General features: G+C 38.4%; 1 protein-coding gene across 4 annotated transcripts in view; it reads right to left on the reverse strand.

The window, feature by feature from the left end:
• The window catches only part of cadps2 (Ca++-dependent secretion activator 2), a 116507-nt gene that overhangs the window by 50184 nt on the left and 46083 nt on the right, over positions 1-20240 (reverse strand). For all 4 annotated transcript variants that reach the window (XM_046859093.1, XM_046859094.1, XM_046859095.1 and 1 more), the window contains exons 4-6: positions 7018-7098; positions 4595-4825; positions 3777-3898 (exon numbers count right to left, since the gene is read on the reverse strand). In XM_046859093.1, coding sequence (XP_046715049.1) covers positions 3777-3898; positions 4595-4825; positions 7018-7098 — 434 coding nt within the window. The remainder of the gene's footprint in view (positions 1-3776; positions 3899-4594; positions 4826-7017; positions 7099-20240) is intronic.

A 20240-nucleotide genomic window follows, 5' to 3' on the forward strand; every position in this document is an offset into this window, starting at 1 on the left:
AGAAAAGTATGACTAGTTTTCAGTCACAGCATGGTTCACACCGTAGTGCTTGTTGAAAAATAAATAAATATTATTGCTCTCATTTTTACATGTTATTGTTATCATGGAATTATTATTTTGTGTTGTGATGTGTTGATTGTTTATAGTTTCTGTAATTTAAGTGGGGAAAAGCTTCAAATCCGAGCCCCTCCAAGCTCCCACTCGGGCGTTTGAGCAAAGCCCTCAACTGCTCATTCGTATAAATAAGTTAAGTCAGCAGCGTCTAACATTTTTCAATGCTAAGATTGTCTACAACATCACAACAAAACAATTTACAAATTGCTTCATTATTAGCAAGCCACTGTGGTACAAGATGAATGAAACATGATGAAAAACATTTGCATCTTGCTCGGAATTACAGGCGCTCATGTGGAAGATCTCTCTTACCCACACAGACACACAAAATGAAGACGTCTCCTAAAATAGCCTTTCAGTGAAAAGAGCCTGGAGGTGTGTCCAGTCAGTCGGATCCATGTGTCACCTGGAGCTGTTTAAAACTATTCTATCAGAGTAAACAGCAGGTGCTGTTGCTGGCCAGTGTGGTGAGACACTTGAAGCCAAATAAGATTTTATCAGTGTGATTCAGTAGCTTACTAACCACACTCCTACTGTGGATAAATTAAACATTAGTTCAATTTTATTTGTACAGCGATTTTAAATAAACATTTTCACAAAGTGGTTTTACAGATATCCAGATGTAGATCTAAATCACTAATGGGGAGACTTTAAATGACCTTGATCTACAAAGAATGCTCAGTGGATACTTATAGGAAGCAGAGCTGTCATTTCTAAACCTACTGGTTGCTAAGGCAACCGATTACCACTAATAGCACTGAATAGTTCTGACCACATACATTGACACATTGACACACACTAACACACACAAACACACACACACACACACACACACACACACACACACACACACACACACACACACACACACACACACCCTTTGGTATTTGTTTTCCCCTATTCCCCAATGCCACTTTTCTCCACCCACTCCACCCTGCCTGCACTCTTTTCTTCACTTCTCTAACACACTCTTCATTACTTTGCACTGTTGACTCCACCTCTTCTCCCTGCAGCCGCACCACTCCACTGCCCTCCCTCTCATTCACACACATGTACTCTGTCTTACTCCTACTGACTTTCATTCCCCTTCTCTCCAGCGCATATCTCCACCTCTCCAGGCTCTTCTCAACCTGCTCCCTACTCTCACCACAAATCACAATATCATCCGCAAACATCCTAGTCCACAGAAATTCCTGTCTGACCTCGTTCGTCAACCTGTCCATCACCACTGCAAACAAGAAAGGGCTCAGAGCCGATCCTTGATGCAGCCCTATCTCCACCTTGAACCAGTCTGTCGTTCCTACTGCACATTTCACTGCTGTCACACTGTCCTTATACATGTCCTCTCCATCTCTAAGTATATAGATATGAAAATGTGAATGACACACAATAATGACGCAGATTTATTATAATTAACATAATTCTGCATAATTAGGACTGAATTTCTTTGCATAAATGAGCCTTCTGCCATCTGCATGTAAGGTAAATACGATGTGATTATCCAAAAGGCCAGGCCTAAATTCAATTACTCAAAAAGTTGTTTCAATTTGAAATAGAGAATAAATCACTACATTAAATCTCTGCTTCTCTATTAAAGGTTAAGTGATGAATCCACCCCCCTCTTTTGTGCATTATTGTCTTTCCCAAAAAATGAACCATTTCTTTTTCCCGCACTCTGCTGGATGATAGATGATTCTAAATGAGGAAATTAAATGAGATTGAACTAAACTATCGATCCATCCAGGGCTTTAGATGACACGTGCAAAGGGCAGCCTGCATTTGGTCAAATACCATGTGCAGCGGAGCTTGTCTCAACTTGATGAATCTTTCCTCTTAGCTGCTATTTAAATATCCCAGCCTCTGGAGCTACAATCAGGACCCCAAACAAAGATAGAGTAAGCAGCTATAACTTTATAGCTTTAGGTTTTAGCATGTAGCATGCAACAGATACCATAATTGTTCTTAGACATAGTGTATGCTTAACCCACTTGAAAAAGGTAAACATTTAAAACTTGACACACTTTCCTATAGAACAGTAGCTTTTCCTCACAGTGCACTCACAACCAGTCAACACACAAATATATTCAAATAGGTTTTTTTTTGTTTTTTTTTTAAACATTTAAGGCTGAATTTCATACATTTTTTAGTTTAGGTATGTCTGTCATTTTTAGAAGCTCTAAAAGTAAAGCACAGATGTGGCAAGTATTTTTTTACATATATCATAACAGGGGAATAATAGTAAAATATAAACGTCTCTGATGCCCTCTAGTGGTTGACTGCAGTACAATATTCTCAATTTAGTGAGAGGTACAGATGGTAAACTGTCATTTTAAATCAATCATTTGTGCAAATTCAGTTGTCCATAATATCTTAATACTCAGTATTTCTCCTTAGGATGACTGTGTCTTACATAAATTAATCACTGATAAATTGAAGAGCATGGTTCATGAGATGATTTATGTTTCAGCAATGAAATTCAAGCCTCACGCACACAGATGCACCACAGGCTGTAGATGCTTGTAGTCATATCATAACTAGCAAATCAATGTGTGTGAACATAGTGATGGTGGAAGCCAAGCTAAAGTGATTTAATAATTATTTACTATTTATTTCATTAGTGAAAACTCAAAGAAGTTGTACATGTCAGAACTAGAAAAACATCATTAAAAAAAGGTTGTGTTATGTGTAAATGTTGCTTAATATCATATTTTATTCATTGGTACATTTCATTAGCTACATATACTAACATTAGTGTGATTAAAATGACAAATTTATGTCAGCTAGCTCCAATGGCTTTTCCTAACCATGATAAAGTCAATACACCTGAGAAAACGATACTTCTCCAATTTCACATATTCAGCAATGTATACTGTACTTTAACTCATAACTTTAACTAGTCATATCTACTGCACAGGCTTTGGCTCCAAGGTCTCTAAAGTGCAGACTCTGAATTGACTATTTACAGGACTCCCATTTCAACAACCAAAAAGGCTTTAAAACAAAACAGTGGTACTGACATTTATACAATCATTAGTACTAATGAAATCTTGTGAATTATACAGCAGACAGCATTTACTGGCCAATTAAGGAACCATGCTGATTTAAAGAAAAAAGCAGTTTTACTTTGCTGTTGTTTCTGCCTAGAGAGATTGCCTTTATCATAAGGGCACATTCACCAGTGTGCCTCTGACATAAGTAAGTAATGCTCTATGCTGTGATTCACATAGGGTTAATGGTTGTTTACAGAGTCCACATGACTGTAGATAATGATTTGGATGGTACATAAACTGAAAAAATAAACTGTGAAAGTATATCTAGAAGTGTATCAAAACCCTCCTCCATCTGGCCCAATGTCTCTCGCTCTGTATCTAGTGTCTGCTCTTAATGAGCTGCCTTCAGTTAAACAGACTACATAAATGTATACTCATGGATACGCCTCAAGGGAAAATCTTTTACAGAATTTGCACTGCTTCATGTTTTAGTCACAGATCTATGGTCAGTTGTTCATTTAATTGTCTACTTTGCTTGCTGGACAGTGTGTGGTTGTTTTTATGGGTCCATATCTGCACCGTGGTCCACTAGTTGATGTAGGATCTATAGAATCCAAACACTGATGTGGTGAAAGACAAACTAGATCAGGATTCGGGGTGATCTATACTCACTGTGGTCTTGAGGCCTCAGCCTGGTCTGTCTGAAGTTTCTCTCCTCCTTCTACTTCCATGGTGCAATAGACGATTCTGTTAGGTGCCACTGACTTCAGTCCCTGTACCTCCATGATCACAATCTGTAAAACAACGAAAAGAAAAAAAAAAAAAAAAAAAAAAAAAAATATTTTCAGACATTTGATTACTAACATTACACTACATTTTAGATTTAAATTATTATTTGTTTGTGAAACTCATTAATGTAATGTTAAACACTGTGTAAACTATATATATAATAAATATATGTAATATTTGCTTTTTATAAATAGTCCACCAGGTCCTGTCATTGTGCCATAGCCCTAAGGGTTTGTCTGTGGAACCCAGGTTGGGGAACATTGCTTTAGTTATTGAACATAAATACTGTATACAGAGATGAGAGCATAGAAGTCTGAGCTCTTCTGCTCTCTCCTTAGCATGTGTATAAATAGGGCAAAAACAAGTGTACAATTGGCTGTGTTCCCATGGGGTGTTTTCCTTCAAAACATGTGAAATACCAGCTGATGTGTGTATGCCTAATTATGCAGACAGTGTCAGGTAATTAACCTTACTGTCATACCCAGCAACTCGACGGCTGGTGGCAGGGTTTACATGCTACATACATTGAAAAAGCCCTTTGGACTAAATTATTCTTGGAGGACGAAAAATTGGCAAAAGCAAATGAAATGGAAATAATCCAATTATTATGGCCAGCCCAGATATTTGCGTCTCCTCTCGCACCCAGAACCCTAACAGCACAGCAAAACATGTAGGGACTAAGTAGAATACTTCCCACTTACCTCCAGGGTGAAGGACAGCACTACATCTGATTTGCAGAGTGGCAGATCATTCTCATCTCCTATATCCAGAAAGCTGTTCATGGGGGTCAGTTTTGGCTTGATTTTGGGCTTCAAGTCTTTGGCTACAGGAAGGCTCTCCAGGTTTGCCATTAGAAGGTTGATCGAGGACCTCAGCTCCTCCACATATATCATCTCCATGTCCTTGGATATGAACTTAGGAAACTTCCTTTCCTACCAAGTATATTTAGGAAATTTGAGATGGAATGCTAAAGGAAAAAGTTTTTTCCCCCATATTATTTGTGATCATGTTGATCCAAACAATATGTAGTTTCCCTAAAACCCAGTAAATCGTTCTAAATCATGTAACCATACCGCTGAAACATGACACAACTTACAACACAGAAGAAATACTTTAGTAATGTCTTTGCATATAATTATCAGGTATATTATTTCGAGCAATTATAAGCACATTTAAGGCCACTTTATTAGGAACACCCTTACATTCATGCAACTATCAAATCATTTATTCGTTTCACAATAATAATATGACAATTTAAAAATGCATAAAATACAAACCCGATTCCAAAAAAGTTGGGACACTGTACAAACTGTGAATAAAAAAGGAATGCAATAATTGACAAATCTCATAAACTTATATTTTATTCACAATAGAATATAGATAAAATATCAAATGTTGAAAGTGAGACATTTTGAAATGTCATGTTAAATATTGGCTCATTTTAAATTTCATGAGAGCTACACATTCCAAAAAAGTTGGGACAGGTAGCAATAAGAGGCTGGAAAAGTTAAATGTACATATAAGGAACAGCTGGAGGACCAATTTGCAACTTATTAGGTCAATTGGCAATATGATTGGGTATAAAAAGAGCCTCTCAGAAGTCAAGATGGGCAGAGGATCACCAATTCCCCTAATGCTGGGGCGAAAAATAGTGGAGCAATATCAGAAAGGAGTTTCTCAGAGAAAAATTCAAAAATTTGAAGTTATCATCATCTACAGTGCATAATATCATCCAAAGATTCAGAGAATCTGGAACAATCTCTGTGTGTAAGGGTCAAGGCCGTAAAACCATACTAGATGCCCGTGATCTACGGACCTTTAGACGGCACTGCATCACATACAGGAATGCTACTGTAATGGAAATCACAACATGGGCTCAGAAATATTTCCAGAAAACATTGTCGGTGAACACAATCCACCGTGCCATTCGCCGTTGCCGGCTAAAACTCTATAGGTAAAAAAAAAAGCCATATCTAAACATGATCTGGGCCAAAGCTCATTTAAAATTAACTGTGACAAAACTGTGACAACTGTTCTGTGGTCAGACGAATCAAAATTTGAAGTTCTTTTTGGAAAACTGGGACACCATGTCATCCGGACTAAAGAGGATAAGGACAACCCAAGTTGTTATCAGCGCTCAGTTCAGAAGCCTGCATCTCTGATGGTATGGGGTTTCATGAGTGCATGTGGCATTAGCAGCTTTACACATCTGGAAAGACACCATCAATGCTGAAAGGTATATCCAAGTTCTAGAACAACATATGCTCCCACTCAGATGTTGTCTCTTTCAGGGAAGACCTTGCATCCAACATGACAATGCCACACCACATACTGCATCAATTATAACATCATGGCAGCGTAGAAGAAGGATTCGGGTACTGTAATGGCCAGCCTGCAGACCAGATCTTTCACCCATAGAAAACATTTGGCGCATCATAAAAAGGAAGATGCGACAGTCCCCAGACATTTGCAGACTGTTATAAAAAGAAGAGGGTATGCCACACAGTGGTAAACATGGCCTTGTCCCAACTTATTTTCCCCTTAAAATGATAGATTTTCTCAGTTTAAATATTTGATATGTCATCTGTGTTGTATTCTAAATTAAATAATAAAATTTGAAACTTCCACATCATTGCATTCTGGTTTTATTCACAATTTGTACATTGTCCCAACTTTTTTGGAATCGGGTTTGTAATAAGTGGATAATGTATAAATTTCAACAATCACTGGTTGTTTGTGCCAGCAAGAGTAGTCTGAATATTTCAGAAAATATATACATATATTTTCACTCGCAACAATCTCTAGTCTATTCAGAATGATAAGAAAAACAACCAGTGAGCATCACTTCTGTAGACAGAAACACCTTGTTATTAATTTGAGCTGACAGGAAGCAACAGGAACTTAAATATCCACTTTTTGTGCGGGGGAAAATCAACACTATTTCCTAATCTTCATCTGTCCAGTTTCTTTGAGATATTCATGAGCTGTGGCCACATGAATAGCCGATTGGATAACTGCATGTATGTCTAGTGTAGATGTAAGTGTTCCTAATAAAGTGGAAAGTGAGTATCTGGTGTAACTCTGAAATCACACCACATTAAACCTGAAACTCTGATTGACATACTCTGGCGATTCTGTCAGTGAGCTGCAGTCTTCCGTCCAATTCTCGGCGGATCTGTGCTGCCTGTTCATCAACATTGTCGAGCTGAGGGGAAAAACAACACACGTTTAGCTAAAAGACTTAATGATTCCTTAACTTTCACTGGGAAATCTGTAAAAAACACCTACAAAAAGGGCATGATGGCAATTTCCAATAAAAAAAAAAAAAAAAAGATAAAAGCCGTTTAAGGACATATCACACATAAATGTAGACAGGGAAATGCTCAGCTGTTTCTAAACACATATCCACACAGTAAAAACCCATGTTGGCACGCTGTCAAGGCTGGGTTTCCTCTCATTCAGTCTACATGAGTGGGAGGCTCTCTTTCCCTCTCTCTCACACAAACACACACACACACACACACACACACACACACACACACACACACACACACACACACACACACACACACACACACACACACTCCTGTTTCCATTTGATAAGCTTTTCTCCTTGAGGCAACAATATTGCTAAAACTTTGCTAATTTCACACAGCAGTATCAATGTAGACGTTCAGAACATCATTTTAGCCAGGATATAAAGTGTGTGTGTGAGATAGTGTGGCCCATCAATATGCATTTCTCAAGACCACATTGCTCATGCCTTTAAAGACTGCTGTAAGTGCGGTGACTGCTTTAGTCTTTGCAACTCCTACTCAGAATAACGCTTATATCGCATTACTATTAAAGATATTAATGATGGTCACTCTCACACAGATGGGGCAGATGTGTGGGTGGATGCTCGACAGAAAGTCCTTCATGTTTGCCCACAACTTGCTGAAATAACTCCAAGCTATGGGCTCAGCTGTTTTCACCAATTAATGACGGCTTAATCCTAGGTCATTTACACATTAGGCTGCAGAGGCAGTGGGATGAACAAAGGTTCACAGTGCTGAGGGAACGCCTTCAGTGCGCTGCCAATACTTTGATAAGGCCAAGGAAAGGATTTAATGAGCTATTGTGACTGTCAGCCCAAACAGACTGGAAGTGTGAAAGCATCTCACTACAGTCATGTAAACACTACAGTGTGAATCCTGCTATACACCAAACAACAGATTATTCATATTAAAGTGTAAAATATTAACTCCTGAACGTTCATTTTCCTTCATGCTTATAGCCATCCGTTAGCTGTGCCTTCCCTGTTGCATGACAGCTACCAGTCTGGAAGGATGAATACTAACATGTTAGGCAAATCATCCTGTAGCACAACTGAACCCCCTTGGAGGAGAATGCTTAGTTCTGCATTCATGTATTTACAAGCCACCCACAATTGACTAGAAAAGAAAATTGATCTCTGAGTTATGACCAATATATACACAATGAATATACAGATTAGGTTTCTTCGTTTTTGGCAAAAAGGACCTAATGAGAGCATTAGATACTGTATCTGACAAAGTGTCATGAGCAGCTTTGGAGACTCTGCTCCCTGATTAGGGCAACTAATCGCATCATCAGTATTTGACTTCTGACAGGAAATTAGAGCCGGCGCAAAAGCAGATAACTGATGACATTCTAAACCTATATGTGGCTAATTAGTGTGTACAGTTTACAGTGTTGTCAAAACACATTTCGCTATTTAAAAATTACTTATTGAACTCAGCATATTTGCGCATTTAAATGTGAAATATACACATTTGATTATTATGGATTCTATATTAAAATTTTGTTGGAAATGCATATTTCTCCAAAGCTTTTGGTAAAATGGCCCGGCCATTAGGAGCACAGTTCTGTCAATGACAACTACTAGAATTTTTGCACCTGGCTAACATGGTTGCTGCTTAATCACCAGAACTGCCTAATGTAATGTAATGCCTGAATACATGCAAAGTCTAACGTAAAGACTTTGGATTTTTATTACCGTATAATTTACTGGAATAGAGTTTTTTTGTATTCTTGAAGTCACCTCATTTCCTCAAATTGTCTGAACACATTAAAGAACTGATAAATCCTTAATGATTTTGACTTTGAATAAATACTGTGTCATGGTGTGAAAAATATACAGAGGAATCAAAACGGTTAGAGCACTGGCATACAGGCTTAGTTTATTATCTATCACAGAAAAAGCTGCAAACCAAACCTGTATGCATACCTTAAAATTACAAAACTGATGAATTAGTTATCAGTGGCTCATCCATAATTTGTAGGTCTCCTTTTAGCCTAAATGATTTTACACTGTCTAGACTTTTATGATCTAACTTTAAATAGAGGTTCTCTACAAATTTCTCAATATGTTGCATGTCAGGCAACAGTGCTGGTAATTTCGTCATTTCAGTTTTCTCTTCTTTAAACCACATCTTTAACTGACATTTTATAATGGCAAATTGCTCGTATATCCAGAAGGAATTGAGTGAAGCTGAACAGTTTGTTGTCAGGGAATCTGCCAGTAATTCAATAAAAGTTTAACATATATTTTTGTAAAGAAAACAAAACAGCATAAAACAAAAACAAAACAAAAAAAAATCTTCCTTAAATATACCTGTCCACTGTGCTATAGAGAAAAAGCCATTAAGCCCATGACCAGTCTTCCTCTCTAGCAATCTTATTGAACTTATTTCTGTTCTAAGCTACAATAAATTTTTTTGACCTTTGGGTCAAACATTCCAGCTCCTTTTAAATTTTTTTGGGAGTTGATGTTGCAATTCTCAAATAATTCTCTCTGCTTGAATTTGTAAATCAGTTTTAAACTATGATGTTTGCTCTTTCTGAGAATCTTTCTCTCAAGACTTTCACTCACCCCCGCTCTCTTTCTTTCTTTTCTTTGTGATTATCTTTCCTCAGCCAACACACATCAATTCCTATAGGATTTTCTAGACTTATTGTTGTTTTTTTACTCATTTTATGACTTCTTGTTAATAATACCTAACGGTTATACTATCAGCTTACTTCAGCGTAGGCACTTTATTGATTACACTTTCACTCAATAATTGTGACAATCAGGCCATGGCTTTTAGCTTTAGGCTTCCTATGCAGCCTGTGCAAACACCCTGGCAACCACACCAATTACCAGCAGACAACAGTATAATGCTTTTTAAACGATATAAAAATAGGTGCTTATATGACTGCCCTGGAAAGTCATTCTGTCGAGGGAAAAACAGAAGCATCAACCTTTAAACAATATTACATGGGTGTTATAAGCCTACTGGTTTTATACAGATTGCATGTGCTTTCTGAATACCTTTATGGTTTGACTGTGGCATTATTATGACTGTGTCGCCCCTGGTGACAGACACATTGTAAACTACAGATGCGCGGGTTGCTGCAGTGACCTGTGCATCTGGGTTTTTGTGCAATTTTTTTTTTTAAACGAACACCGCACTTTCCTGTTGATCTGCTTTTGTACCACTAATATGGACTGCCACTGTTGCACCACTGTGACTGTTTTTCTAGCAGCCTAAAGAATGAGGTTCATTCCTGAGGATTGTGTTCATGCCTTAAGTTTCACAGGTACCTGGAGATCCTGCAGATTTCTGTCACAGTAATTGATGCTTTTAACTGGTTTGCTATAACTCCCCTAATGAAGTCAACGCAAACAGGGTGATAGACTAAAAATCTTTTCAGAAACACACCTGGTGAACCTCAATGTGGCCACTATAACTTTTCTACTGTCAGAATTTACCACTCTGATATTAAAGCAATGTTTATAAGCAATATGACAAGAGTTTGTATGAGCAAATGAAGGGGCCCATGAAATAATTCCTTTCCAGTATGCAATAATTTACAATATAGATTGTGACAGTCTCATTTCTCAGAAGAAATTTGCTGCAGTCACTTCAACATGTTGAATTGGTATAATGATCCAGACGCAAAAACACATTTCCTTACTGCCAAAATATGCAAAATATGTAACAGCCGCATTAAAAAAACAACAATCCCGCAAAATCCATTGGGAAGTTGTGGTGGTAAGCTCGGTGGTAAAGACATCTGATTGGAACCGCACCACCAAGCTATTGCCGTTGGGCCCTTGAGCAAGGTCCTTAAGCTTCAAATTCTCTGCTAATTGTAAGTTGCTTTGAATAATGTTGTCAGCCTAATGTCATAATATAAAATTTGGCATATTACATGAAAAATATTACAAAAAAGACCCAAGACTGTTAAGTAGCTAGAATCCTGTATCAGACACGAATGGATATATTCCTCTCCCAAAACTAATCTTCATAGTTTCCAGATGTATATACAGACTGTTGTTAAAACAGCAGGGGATGCTTCACAGTGATAAACATGGCCCTGTTTTATGAGATGTGTCATAGCCATCAATTTAAAAACGGTTGGACACACATGAGCTTTGCGTTGTTTGCTTGAGAGTGGAGCATGCTTAACTTATGATTGTCCGTGCTGTAGCCGTATGGCTATCCGCACTCTCTGCTCCCAAAAATCACTCTTCGAGGAGAGTGATCTTTCTCGTGGCTCAGGCCCCACTCTCACTTTCTGGGGCGAAGCTTACCATTATCGGGTCCTCCCATTTGGCCTAGCACTCTCACCCTGCACCTTCACCAAGTGCATGAATGCGGCGCTAGTCCCGCTATGGCTTCAGGGCATCCGCATTCTAAACTACCCAAGGTCGGTGGGACAAGTCACATCTTTAACGGCACAAAAACTGCCTGGGGATGATGGCCATGTTCTTGACACTGGAACACTTCCAACGAGACCTGAGACTTCGCCACGTGTTAGTCCGAACAGACATCATGTCGGTGGTCTCGTACATTAATCGCCAGGGAGGTCTCGGGTCTTGCCCCTTGTACAGGCTGGTGCGGCAGATCCTCCGATTGTCCCAGGGAAAACTCCTTTAATTAAGAGCAGTTTACATCCCGGGTCAGTTGAACTGGAGAGCAGACGCCCTTTCTAAGCAAGGGCCGAGGCCCGGGGAATGGAGGCTCCACCCCGAGGTGGTGGAGCAAATATGGCAGAAATATTAAAGAGCAGGTGGATTTGTTTGCGACTCAGGAGACTTCGCACTGTCCTCTCTGGTTCTCTCTCTCACCCAGCCCCATTGGATGGATACGTCTGTCCGCCTTTTCCCCTATCGCGCTGCTCCTTTGAGTTCTGGAGAGAATCCGCCAGGAAGGAGCTCGTCTCCACCTGGTGGCACCTCGGTGGCCTGGCAGACCGTGGTTTAGGGAGCTGCGCTCCCTCCTCGAGTGACCTTCTTGGGAAATTCCTCCCAGGAGGGATCACCTCTCACAGGCAGGGGGAACCCTGGTTTACCCCACCCAGAGTTATGGAAGCTGTGGTTGTGGCCTGTGAGGGGGAAGTCGGAGCAGCTGTTCGTCTGCTTGCCCTCACAGGAAAGGTTCACCGGCTAATAAGCAGACGCTCAGTAGATGGATTGTGGATGCCATTTGCCTGTGTTATGAGTCTTCTTATGGTCATTCCACCTGGGGTATGGCGGCCTCTACAGCCTGGTCCCCTGGCGTGTCGCCCCAGGACATTTGTAACGCTGCGGGCTGGTCCACCCTGCTGACCTTTGTCAGGTTCTATGACCTCGACATCAGAGCCACTCCCGGCTCCTCTGTCCTGCATGCAGGTTGTGCTCAGACACATTAGGCAGGGACTGGTCAGTATGGCGTGATTGGACACTCGTTCCCAAAGCGTTTCGCCACATCTTAAGATCCTGAAAGGGAACGTTACTAGGTTACGCATGTAACCCTAGTTCCCTGAGGGAACAAGAGCTGCGTCAACAGGCCATACTCCCTGCATCCCTGCAGCGCTCACCTTCTGCTTTTTCAGAAGCTGATGTCACTCCAATCGCGCTCCCATTTTGTAGCTTCCTGGTTTGCGCGACGTCGCCCGCCAGTGACGTCACGACTGCCTATTGGCCAGATTTTACACTCGATTCAGAGCGAGAACAATGCGAGGCGTTCCCAAAGCGTTTCAACGTAGCTCACCCCCTCAGGTAACTAGGGTTACATACGTAACCTATTGACATTTTCTGTTTATTATTGTGAATAAAATATGGGTTCATGGGATTTGCAGATAATTTAAACAACAGATAATTTAAACAGCATCCCAACTTTTTTTTTAAATTGGGGTTGTATTATAGTAATTACTTTGCTTGGTTTTAATCTTCTGCTTATAATCTACCTGTGAACAAACTTAAAAAATGTTATAAAAAAATTCAGATGCCACCCTTCATTCATCTCGATCTGCTCTGCCCTCTTCCAGACTCTGATTAATGGGTGCTGAAGCTTTACTACTGCACACAAATATCTCATTATGTCTCAGAACCTCAGTGACTGATCTCCTTTTCCATATTTAAATCACAGTTCTAGACACAGCTTTGTAAGCTTAATTATGTAGCAGGAATGCATAGTTTGTAGTATAAATTACTTGCACAAATTGGCACCATTGCATTTTTTTATTTTTATAAAAGCAACCTTAAGACAGTTTACATTTAACTGTCACTGCATGCCCATAAACACCTATTCACATACCTAAAAACACAAATACACACACACACACACACACACACACACACACACGGAACATGGATTAAATGTATTCTTGTTGCTGAGTTACCTTGTTGGAATTTCAATTCTAGTCTCTTTTGGCTACTATTTCTATGACAACAAGGTTTAAGAACCTCCTAATCACAGATTTACCATGGAGGGGGGTGGGGTTGTTAGATGGCATTCATGCTGAACTCACAGGTTATTGTTTTTCTAAAGGTAATGCTTCCAGGCAAAAAATAATGCCAAGAGTTTGTTTGATTTGCACAGCTTCCAGCTAGTTTTACACTGTCCACTATAAATCATATTGCATATTAGTTCCTAAGCCACACAGTGCTTTGTGTTTAAAATGAGCTTTACTCTGTCTGTCCACTATAAACCAATACTCTACTAAGTAATCACAAATCTTTAGCCTGATGTATTCTTTGAATGAGCTATGAATTAGCTGGTAGAGCTCCGAATCTGACAATTTACACTTTACAGTGTTGCTCTTAGGACTCCATTTGTTTAACCATATTTTTCTCATACTGCAGCTGAAGTAACTTTTAAAGTGAAAACTTGTACACAGTGAAGATAATAGCTATGTATCTAAACTGATGGCAAAAAAGTTTTATTTTATTATGAATAAATTTGTTTAAATCATGCTTTTAAATATAATTCTTCTCATCTTCACCGTTCAAATGTTTTATTTGACAATTAACAGAGAGATGCACTTTTCAAACTGCTCCCAACAAAACTCTCAGTACTGAAAGTCTCTAAACAATCAGCAATCAATGATCTCCTTAGTTTGTTTTGTCTTTCAGATGCAGTCCATATGAAACAGTGTGAAGAAAACTAGGAAAATTACTGAACATTCAGCTTTTTGCTGTTTTAAACAGTGATTTTGCATAAATCACTGCAATACATGTAGCAAGTACAAAACGCTAAATATGCTAATTAGAAGAGTCTTCAAAGATCACTTGTGAAGAAACAACACTGAGAATGAAGTTAGTTTACGGCTGGAGTACAGCAGATACCTAATTTGGCTCTGTATTAGAGTGTACCTGATGTCATCTACTTCCAATGAACCCATTCTTTTTTCTTTTACAATCTATGCTAGACTGTAGGTAATTATAAAAACTTAGACATGAAAATCAGTGAAATAGTTCTTGAGTCACATAGAAAAATTATTGTCTTAAAGGCAGAGGGACAGGCAATGATATGTTTTGATGATATTAACCATCACAGTCATTTCCTACAGAAATGCACCACTAATTCATCAGCACTTCCTGCTGGCTCACCTGCCTCACTGCTTCTAGTTAATGAGGGGTGACAGAGCAGCGGGGTGCAGAGGCGGAATACGTTCATTATGAGGGTGATGGCAGGTGCAAGGAGGAAACGAGAGCGAGGGACAGTGTAAGCTTTCTCTCTCACTCTCTGGATACACTGGGCCACAGGTGTTAAGCTTTGCAGGGTGAATCACTTCCCTGATCACAAGGCAACAGCTGGTATTGCTACATGTCTGCATGGCCAACAAGCTCATGACCCATTCCATGTAGCTCATCAAAATCTCTTGCTGCAACCTTGTTCTCTCCTTCAGAGTGCATATGTGAATGCAAACAAATGAAATACACGGATACTGTATTACTGTGAGAAATGAGCATGTTGGGTGAAAGTACTGTTCGATGCTCGAGTCAAGTCTAAAATCACAGTTTGATGTTACCTGAATCTGATCTATTTGAGTCTGAAAATACACTCAGAAAATATTTTTATGACTTGCAATTCAATAATATAGTAATAATAATAATATGTCCTGTGCACACCTTAAAATTTTATGGCCTCAATTACTCTATTATCTTATGTCTCAAAATAAATAAATAAAGATAGAAAAGTGTGCTGTTTTGTTAGATTTTAGATAAGTATGCCATATTGTTTTAATACACTGTAAATAATTTTGCCATATTGTTTTAATACACCAGTGTATTATGTGATAGATACTACCACAGCTATAGTAGCCTCCACTCTGCTGAGTTGGCTTTCTACATCCAACCAAACCCTGATTCATCTATCTGACTTATAGTGAAGCATGATTCATCCTTTCCAAAAAACGTTTTCGCTGCTCCTGAGTTCAGTGGTGGTGCGCTTAACGTCAATCCAGCAGACACCTGGCACTGCACATAATGATGTTATATTTTGTGTGCAGCTGCTCGGCCACGGAATCCCAATTCATGAATCTTCCAACACACAGGGCCTCGTGTTTCCAGAGATAGGCTTTAACTCTGTGATGAGTAATGATTGATACTGATTTATACCTGCTATGTGCTTTAGCCCTCGATTGGCCTCACACCGTGAGCTTGCCTGGTCTACTGCTTCCTGACGGAGCTAGACAGGTTTATTTCAAAATAATAACACCTACAGTTGATTGGGCAGATCTAGCAGGGCAGAAATTTCACAAACCGAATAGTAGCAAAAGTAGTATCTTTCAGTAGAGCCATGTTAAATAAAAAGTCACTGAGCTCTTCAGTATGACTCATTGTACTGCCCATGCTTATCTATGGAGACTGCAAGAAGATTCAATGTGTTTGATATTTTTTTTTTTCAGGCTGGATGTGTTAAAAGGTTGTGGCAAAGACATTACTGGAAGACCTATCCATTATGTTTCTACCCAAGAAGAAAATAGACTTAAGCACATGTCCAACCCTGCTCCGAATATCAATAAACTGCCTGTGTAAATGAATACAAATCTAACTTTTAAATTCCAGTCAAAATGTCTCCAGGTGTAAATATGGCCCTTTAGCTTTTCCCCCTTTATGCTCTTTGGTCCTGTGACTCATTATTTTCCAGTCTGCCTCCTATTAATCTTGGCAATTCTGTCTCCGTCTATTTTTTTTTTTTTTACCGTCTTTCTGGAGTTCCTGCAGTCAAATCCTGTCACTTTCAAGGCCCTTCCACTACAAATACCCACCTGAAAGGTTCTGTCTTTCACTCTGTTATCTGTCTCCATTAGCATTCTTCCACCCTTCCACCCTGCCCTGTGCCTGTCATTTATCCTCCTTTCAGACTCACACAGTTCCTGCACTTATCTGGCATTTACTCAATCACACATCCACTGATTTCAGTCTACAAGTGTTCCGTACTTTTGACATCTTCCTTATACTATAAACGTTCAGCTAAAACATCTGACATTGGCTGGGGAAACAGTCAGTAAATCACAGGAGGAGCAAACGACTGAAATAGAACAAAGATAATCAGATTATCAGCAAGAGCAATAACTCGGGCTGGGTATTACAAATTCTATTATTCATAGAAAATGACAGATGACAGTACGTTAATCTGACTAAGCCAATATAAATGTCAGAGTATAGCATGAGGTCTTTATTCAGCTTCTCATATTGTCACTATTGATTAATCGCTAACGACACCAGTCATTAGTGACAAAGCTTTAGAGAAGCCTACATTTTTTTAGTGTAAGCAATAACGCAAACTCTCTAAACACACAGACAGACAGACAGAATTATTAGCTTATTACACAAAAACAACAGAGACAAAGAATCCTAGTTTGTGCCTAAATGTGGTCTACAGAGAGTAAATTCATGATGTTCACATCACTGTAGTGATAAGTGATGCAGATCTAAATATTTAAATGAATCAAAATTAATATATAGATATACGTTATATAAATTAAAACAATGCAATTTCATATATGTTTTAAATATGGTGACATATGTCGAATTCTGCAACACCTGCTGACTGCCTTTTCAGTATTTGTCCTTATAGCCCGCTCGCTTTTATCTAGTAACCGATAATCATGTGTTTGGTTATTCATGCACGTGTTAGATCTGCATTCCTGCTATTATAAATACATCTGCAATGTAATGGATTAAAATTCCACAGCTGCAGCCCTTAATAAGAAACATAGTTAATCAAAGAATTGAAACACAAAGCATATGCCGTATTACGTTCATACAGCAGACAGAAACAAGCACTTCTTATTGATTAAGTAATGGCATGATAATAATCAGAAACTATCGGTTTTTATTAGCTTAAAAAAAAAAAAACAGGTGGCTATTTTTCATCTAGAAAGTTGTGCTGTTTCTCCCTAATTAGGTGTACGATGAATGTGATGTACTAATCAATAGCTACCTTTCCCCAGACTGGCTCAGTCATTAAAAATGCTTTTTTGCAGTATAATGTAAGAAATAATAAAAGCTGTATAAATGAACACGAACAACAAAAGCACTAAAGTGGTGTGTTCAATAAACTTTGTACAAACCGATTGCCAAAAAGCAGCAGAGAGGTGTCAAACTTGATTTGAGTTTAAATTTGACTAAAATTATGGTTTGGCATCACAGTGCACATAAAACACCAAAGAAAAAGAGTAAAGCTCTTCGGCTAAGAAGCATGAAGGAAAAAACATATACTGTACAGGCACAACTAATGGTTAGAAATAGAGCAATATGAAAAGATAAACAAATGTTTTAAAAGTGCATAGCAATCATACAAATCACCTGTGCATGAAGAGCCAGCACTAAAGAAATGATAACAATTACATTTTTTTTCACCAAATCCAATTTATTTTCCTGTTCACCCCTGCTGCACACACACTCCTGTCCAGATGAAAATGTGAACAATGAAAACATCAAATTCAGGCTGTGAGGGCTGGTAATTAGTTTGGTAATTACTTGATGAGTTGAACTCTTTAAGACTAAACAATCAGATGCAGATTGTGGAAAAATGCATGAGGCACCGTCGCTGTTAATATTTTTTTCACATCACCCATACATGGCCAAACAAAAGCCTAAAACACTGGATAACTACTTTAGTACTTCTAAAATTGTTTTGCTCCATAGTAAAAGCTGATTAAGCATTTGGACAATTTTGTAACATACTGAATTTTGAATCCACCAAACCACTGCCAACCATACATGCATCCACCACCATGTTTCACAGATTTCACTAGGTGTTCCAATGTTTATTAAAGGTTTCCATAAGCCATTTGAATCATGATGTAATCTATAGTTTTAGGTGTTTCAAACAAAACACATACCGACATGTTATTGCCACCACCATGCTTTAGAAATTAGATGGTTTTTTTTTACATTTAAATACTTCTTCCCCATACATGGTTTCATCTGACCAGAAAGCAATCTTTAAGAGTTTCCTCCTTGTGTGACAGTTGAAAGGAGTTACTTTATTTTGTGCCTGATGCATCCAAGTTTTCACTTGAATAGTTCCTTCACTGTTCTATTGGGGTTTAGCTGAACCCTGTCAGACTGAAGTTTGTTCATCCCCCTAAATGTGTTCCTCTTTTCCGGAATTTTCTGTGTAGTCATTATATTTTTATATTTACAAAATACAATTGTTCATTTAGCTGTACTTAGTGCCTTAAGTTGTGTGTCCTGATGAACACGAGCAATTGCACAAAATTATCTTTCTTTCTTGCTTGGGTTGATAACATTTTTTCCATGGTATCAAAGGCTCTAGCTCTAAAGGTACTGTAGGTCATTTTACAGCTACAGGCCACTCCTAATTAACTGCTAATTATCAGAGATTGTCAATCAAAAATAGGCATTTCCTAAATCTCTGCAGTCTACCAGAATTTTTTAAAAGTCAATGCAGTGTATGTTGCTTGGTAAATGCAAATTCCTGACCCACTGGAATTCTAAAATAGGGAACTACATCTGAAATAAATCAGTCTTTAATCACTTGCTTTTAATTTAATACTGATGTAAACTAATTCATTTAACTAATTGACTTGGTCTTGAAATGAGCTTGTGATAGAATATATTTATTCTAGGTGTTTGTAAACTACTGACCTCAACTTTACTCTTTTGGAAACATTCACTTCACTTAACACTTCAATCATTTCTGGATGTTGTTCACATGTAGGCCACACTCATTTACAAACTGCACTAATGTGCTCACAGCAAACATAGTGAAAGAGAAGAAAACCCAAAGACTGTCCATTAAATCTCTTTCACTACTGCTTTTGACTGGGAGAGGCTATGGCAGCTAACATCCATGAACTGGCTGATTATTTCCATGACCTTTATGGAACATCTTCAAAGCAGGCAGTGCTGGGTAAAAAACACCTGACTTCAGGTAATTAAGATAAAGGGCATAAGACCCGAAGGTATTCAATGAAGTGGAAAATTTGAGAAGCAATGGCAATTAAAAATAAAAATAAAAAAGGCATATCCCCATGATTTTAGCTTTCCAGACTATTTATTTTCTATTTTAGACATTAAACAAACAAAAACACTGCAGTATTTCACTACAAATGAAATGTGGGTGTATTGTGGAAGAAGACACAAACAAAGTATAGCATAAAACATCGCTGCTCTGGCCCTCTCTATTTAAACAAAGAAAAAATTATCTTAAAGCAAGATAATGCAGACTGCAAAAAACAGAATGTCACAGATAAGCAGTTGACAAAACTCACTGTTTAAAGAGTTAAATCAGAGATGTTTTGTTTCGGCTAGTTTAAAGACTCTTGTGAGTCTTGATTACATCATGAATTCTATATATAAATAAATACCAGCTCAAATTTGGTTCACTCTGCCAGGAGATTCAGAGAAGTTTAGATAGATGAAGGTGAGCTAAACATGGTTTCAAAAAATCAACACAAATATTTTTAAGAAACTAACCAACTGTAATCGACTGAAAAGCTGTTATAAGCTGGCTATATCTGGCTTTATCATGGAGCTTGATAAATAGACCAAGATCCTCTGTAGCCCTGTTTACAGGAGCAGATTTAGAAATAGTG

The sequence above is a fragment of the Silurus meridionalis genome, chromosome 10 (assembly GCF_014805685.1).
Source record: "Silurus meridionalis isolate SWU-2019-XX chromosome 10, ASM1480568v1, whole genome shotgun sequence".
Lineage (NCBI taxonomy): Eukaryota > Metazoa > Chordata > Actinopteri > Siluriformes > Siluridae > Silurus > Silurus meridionalis.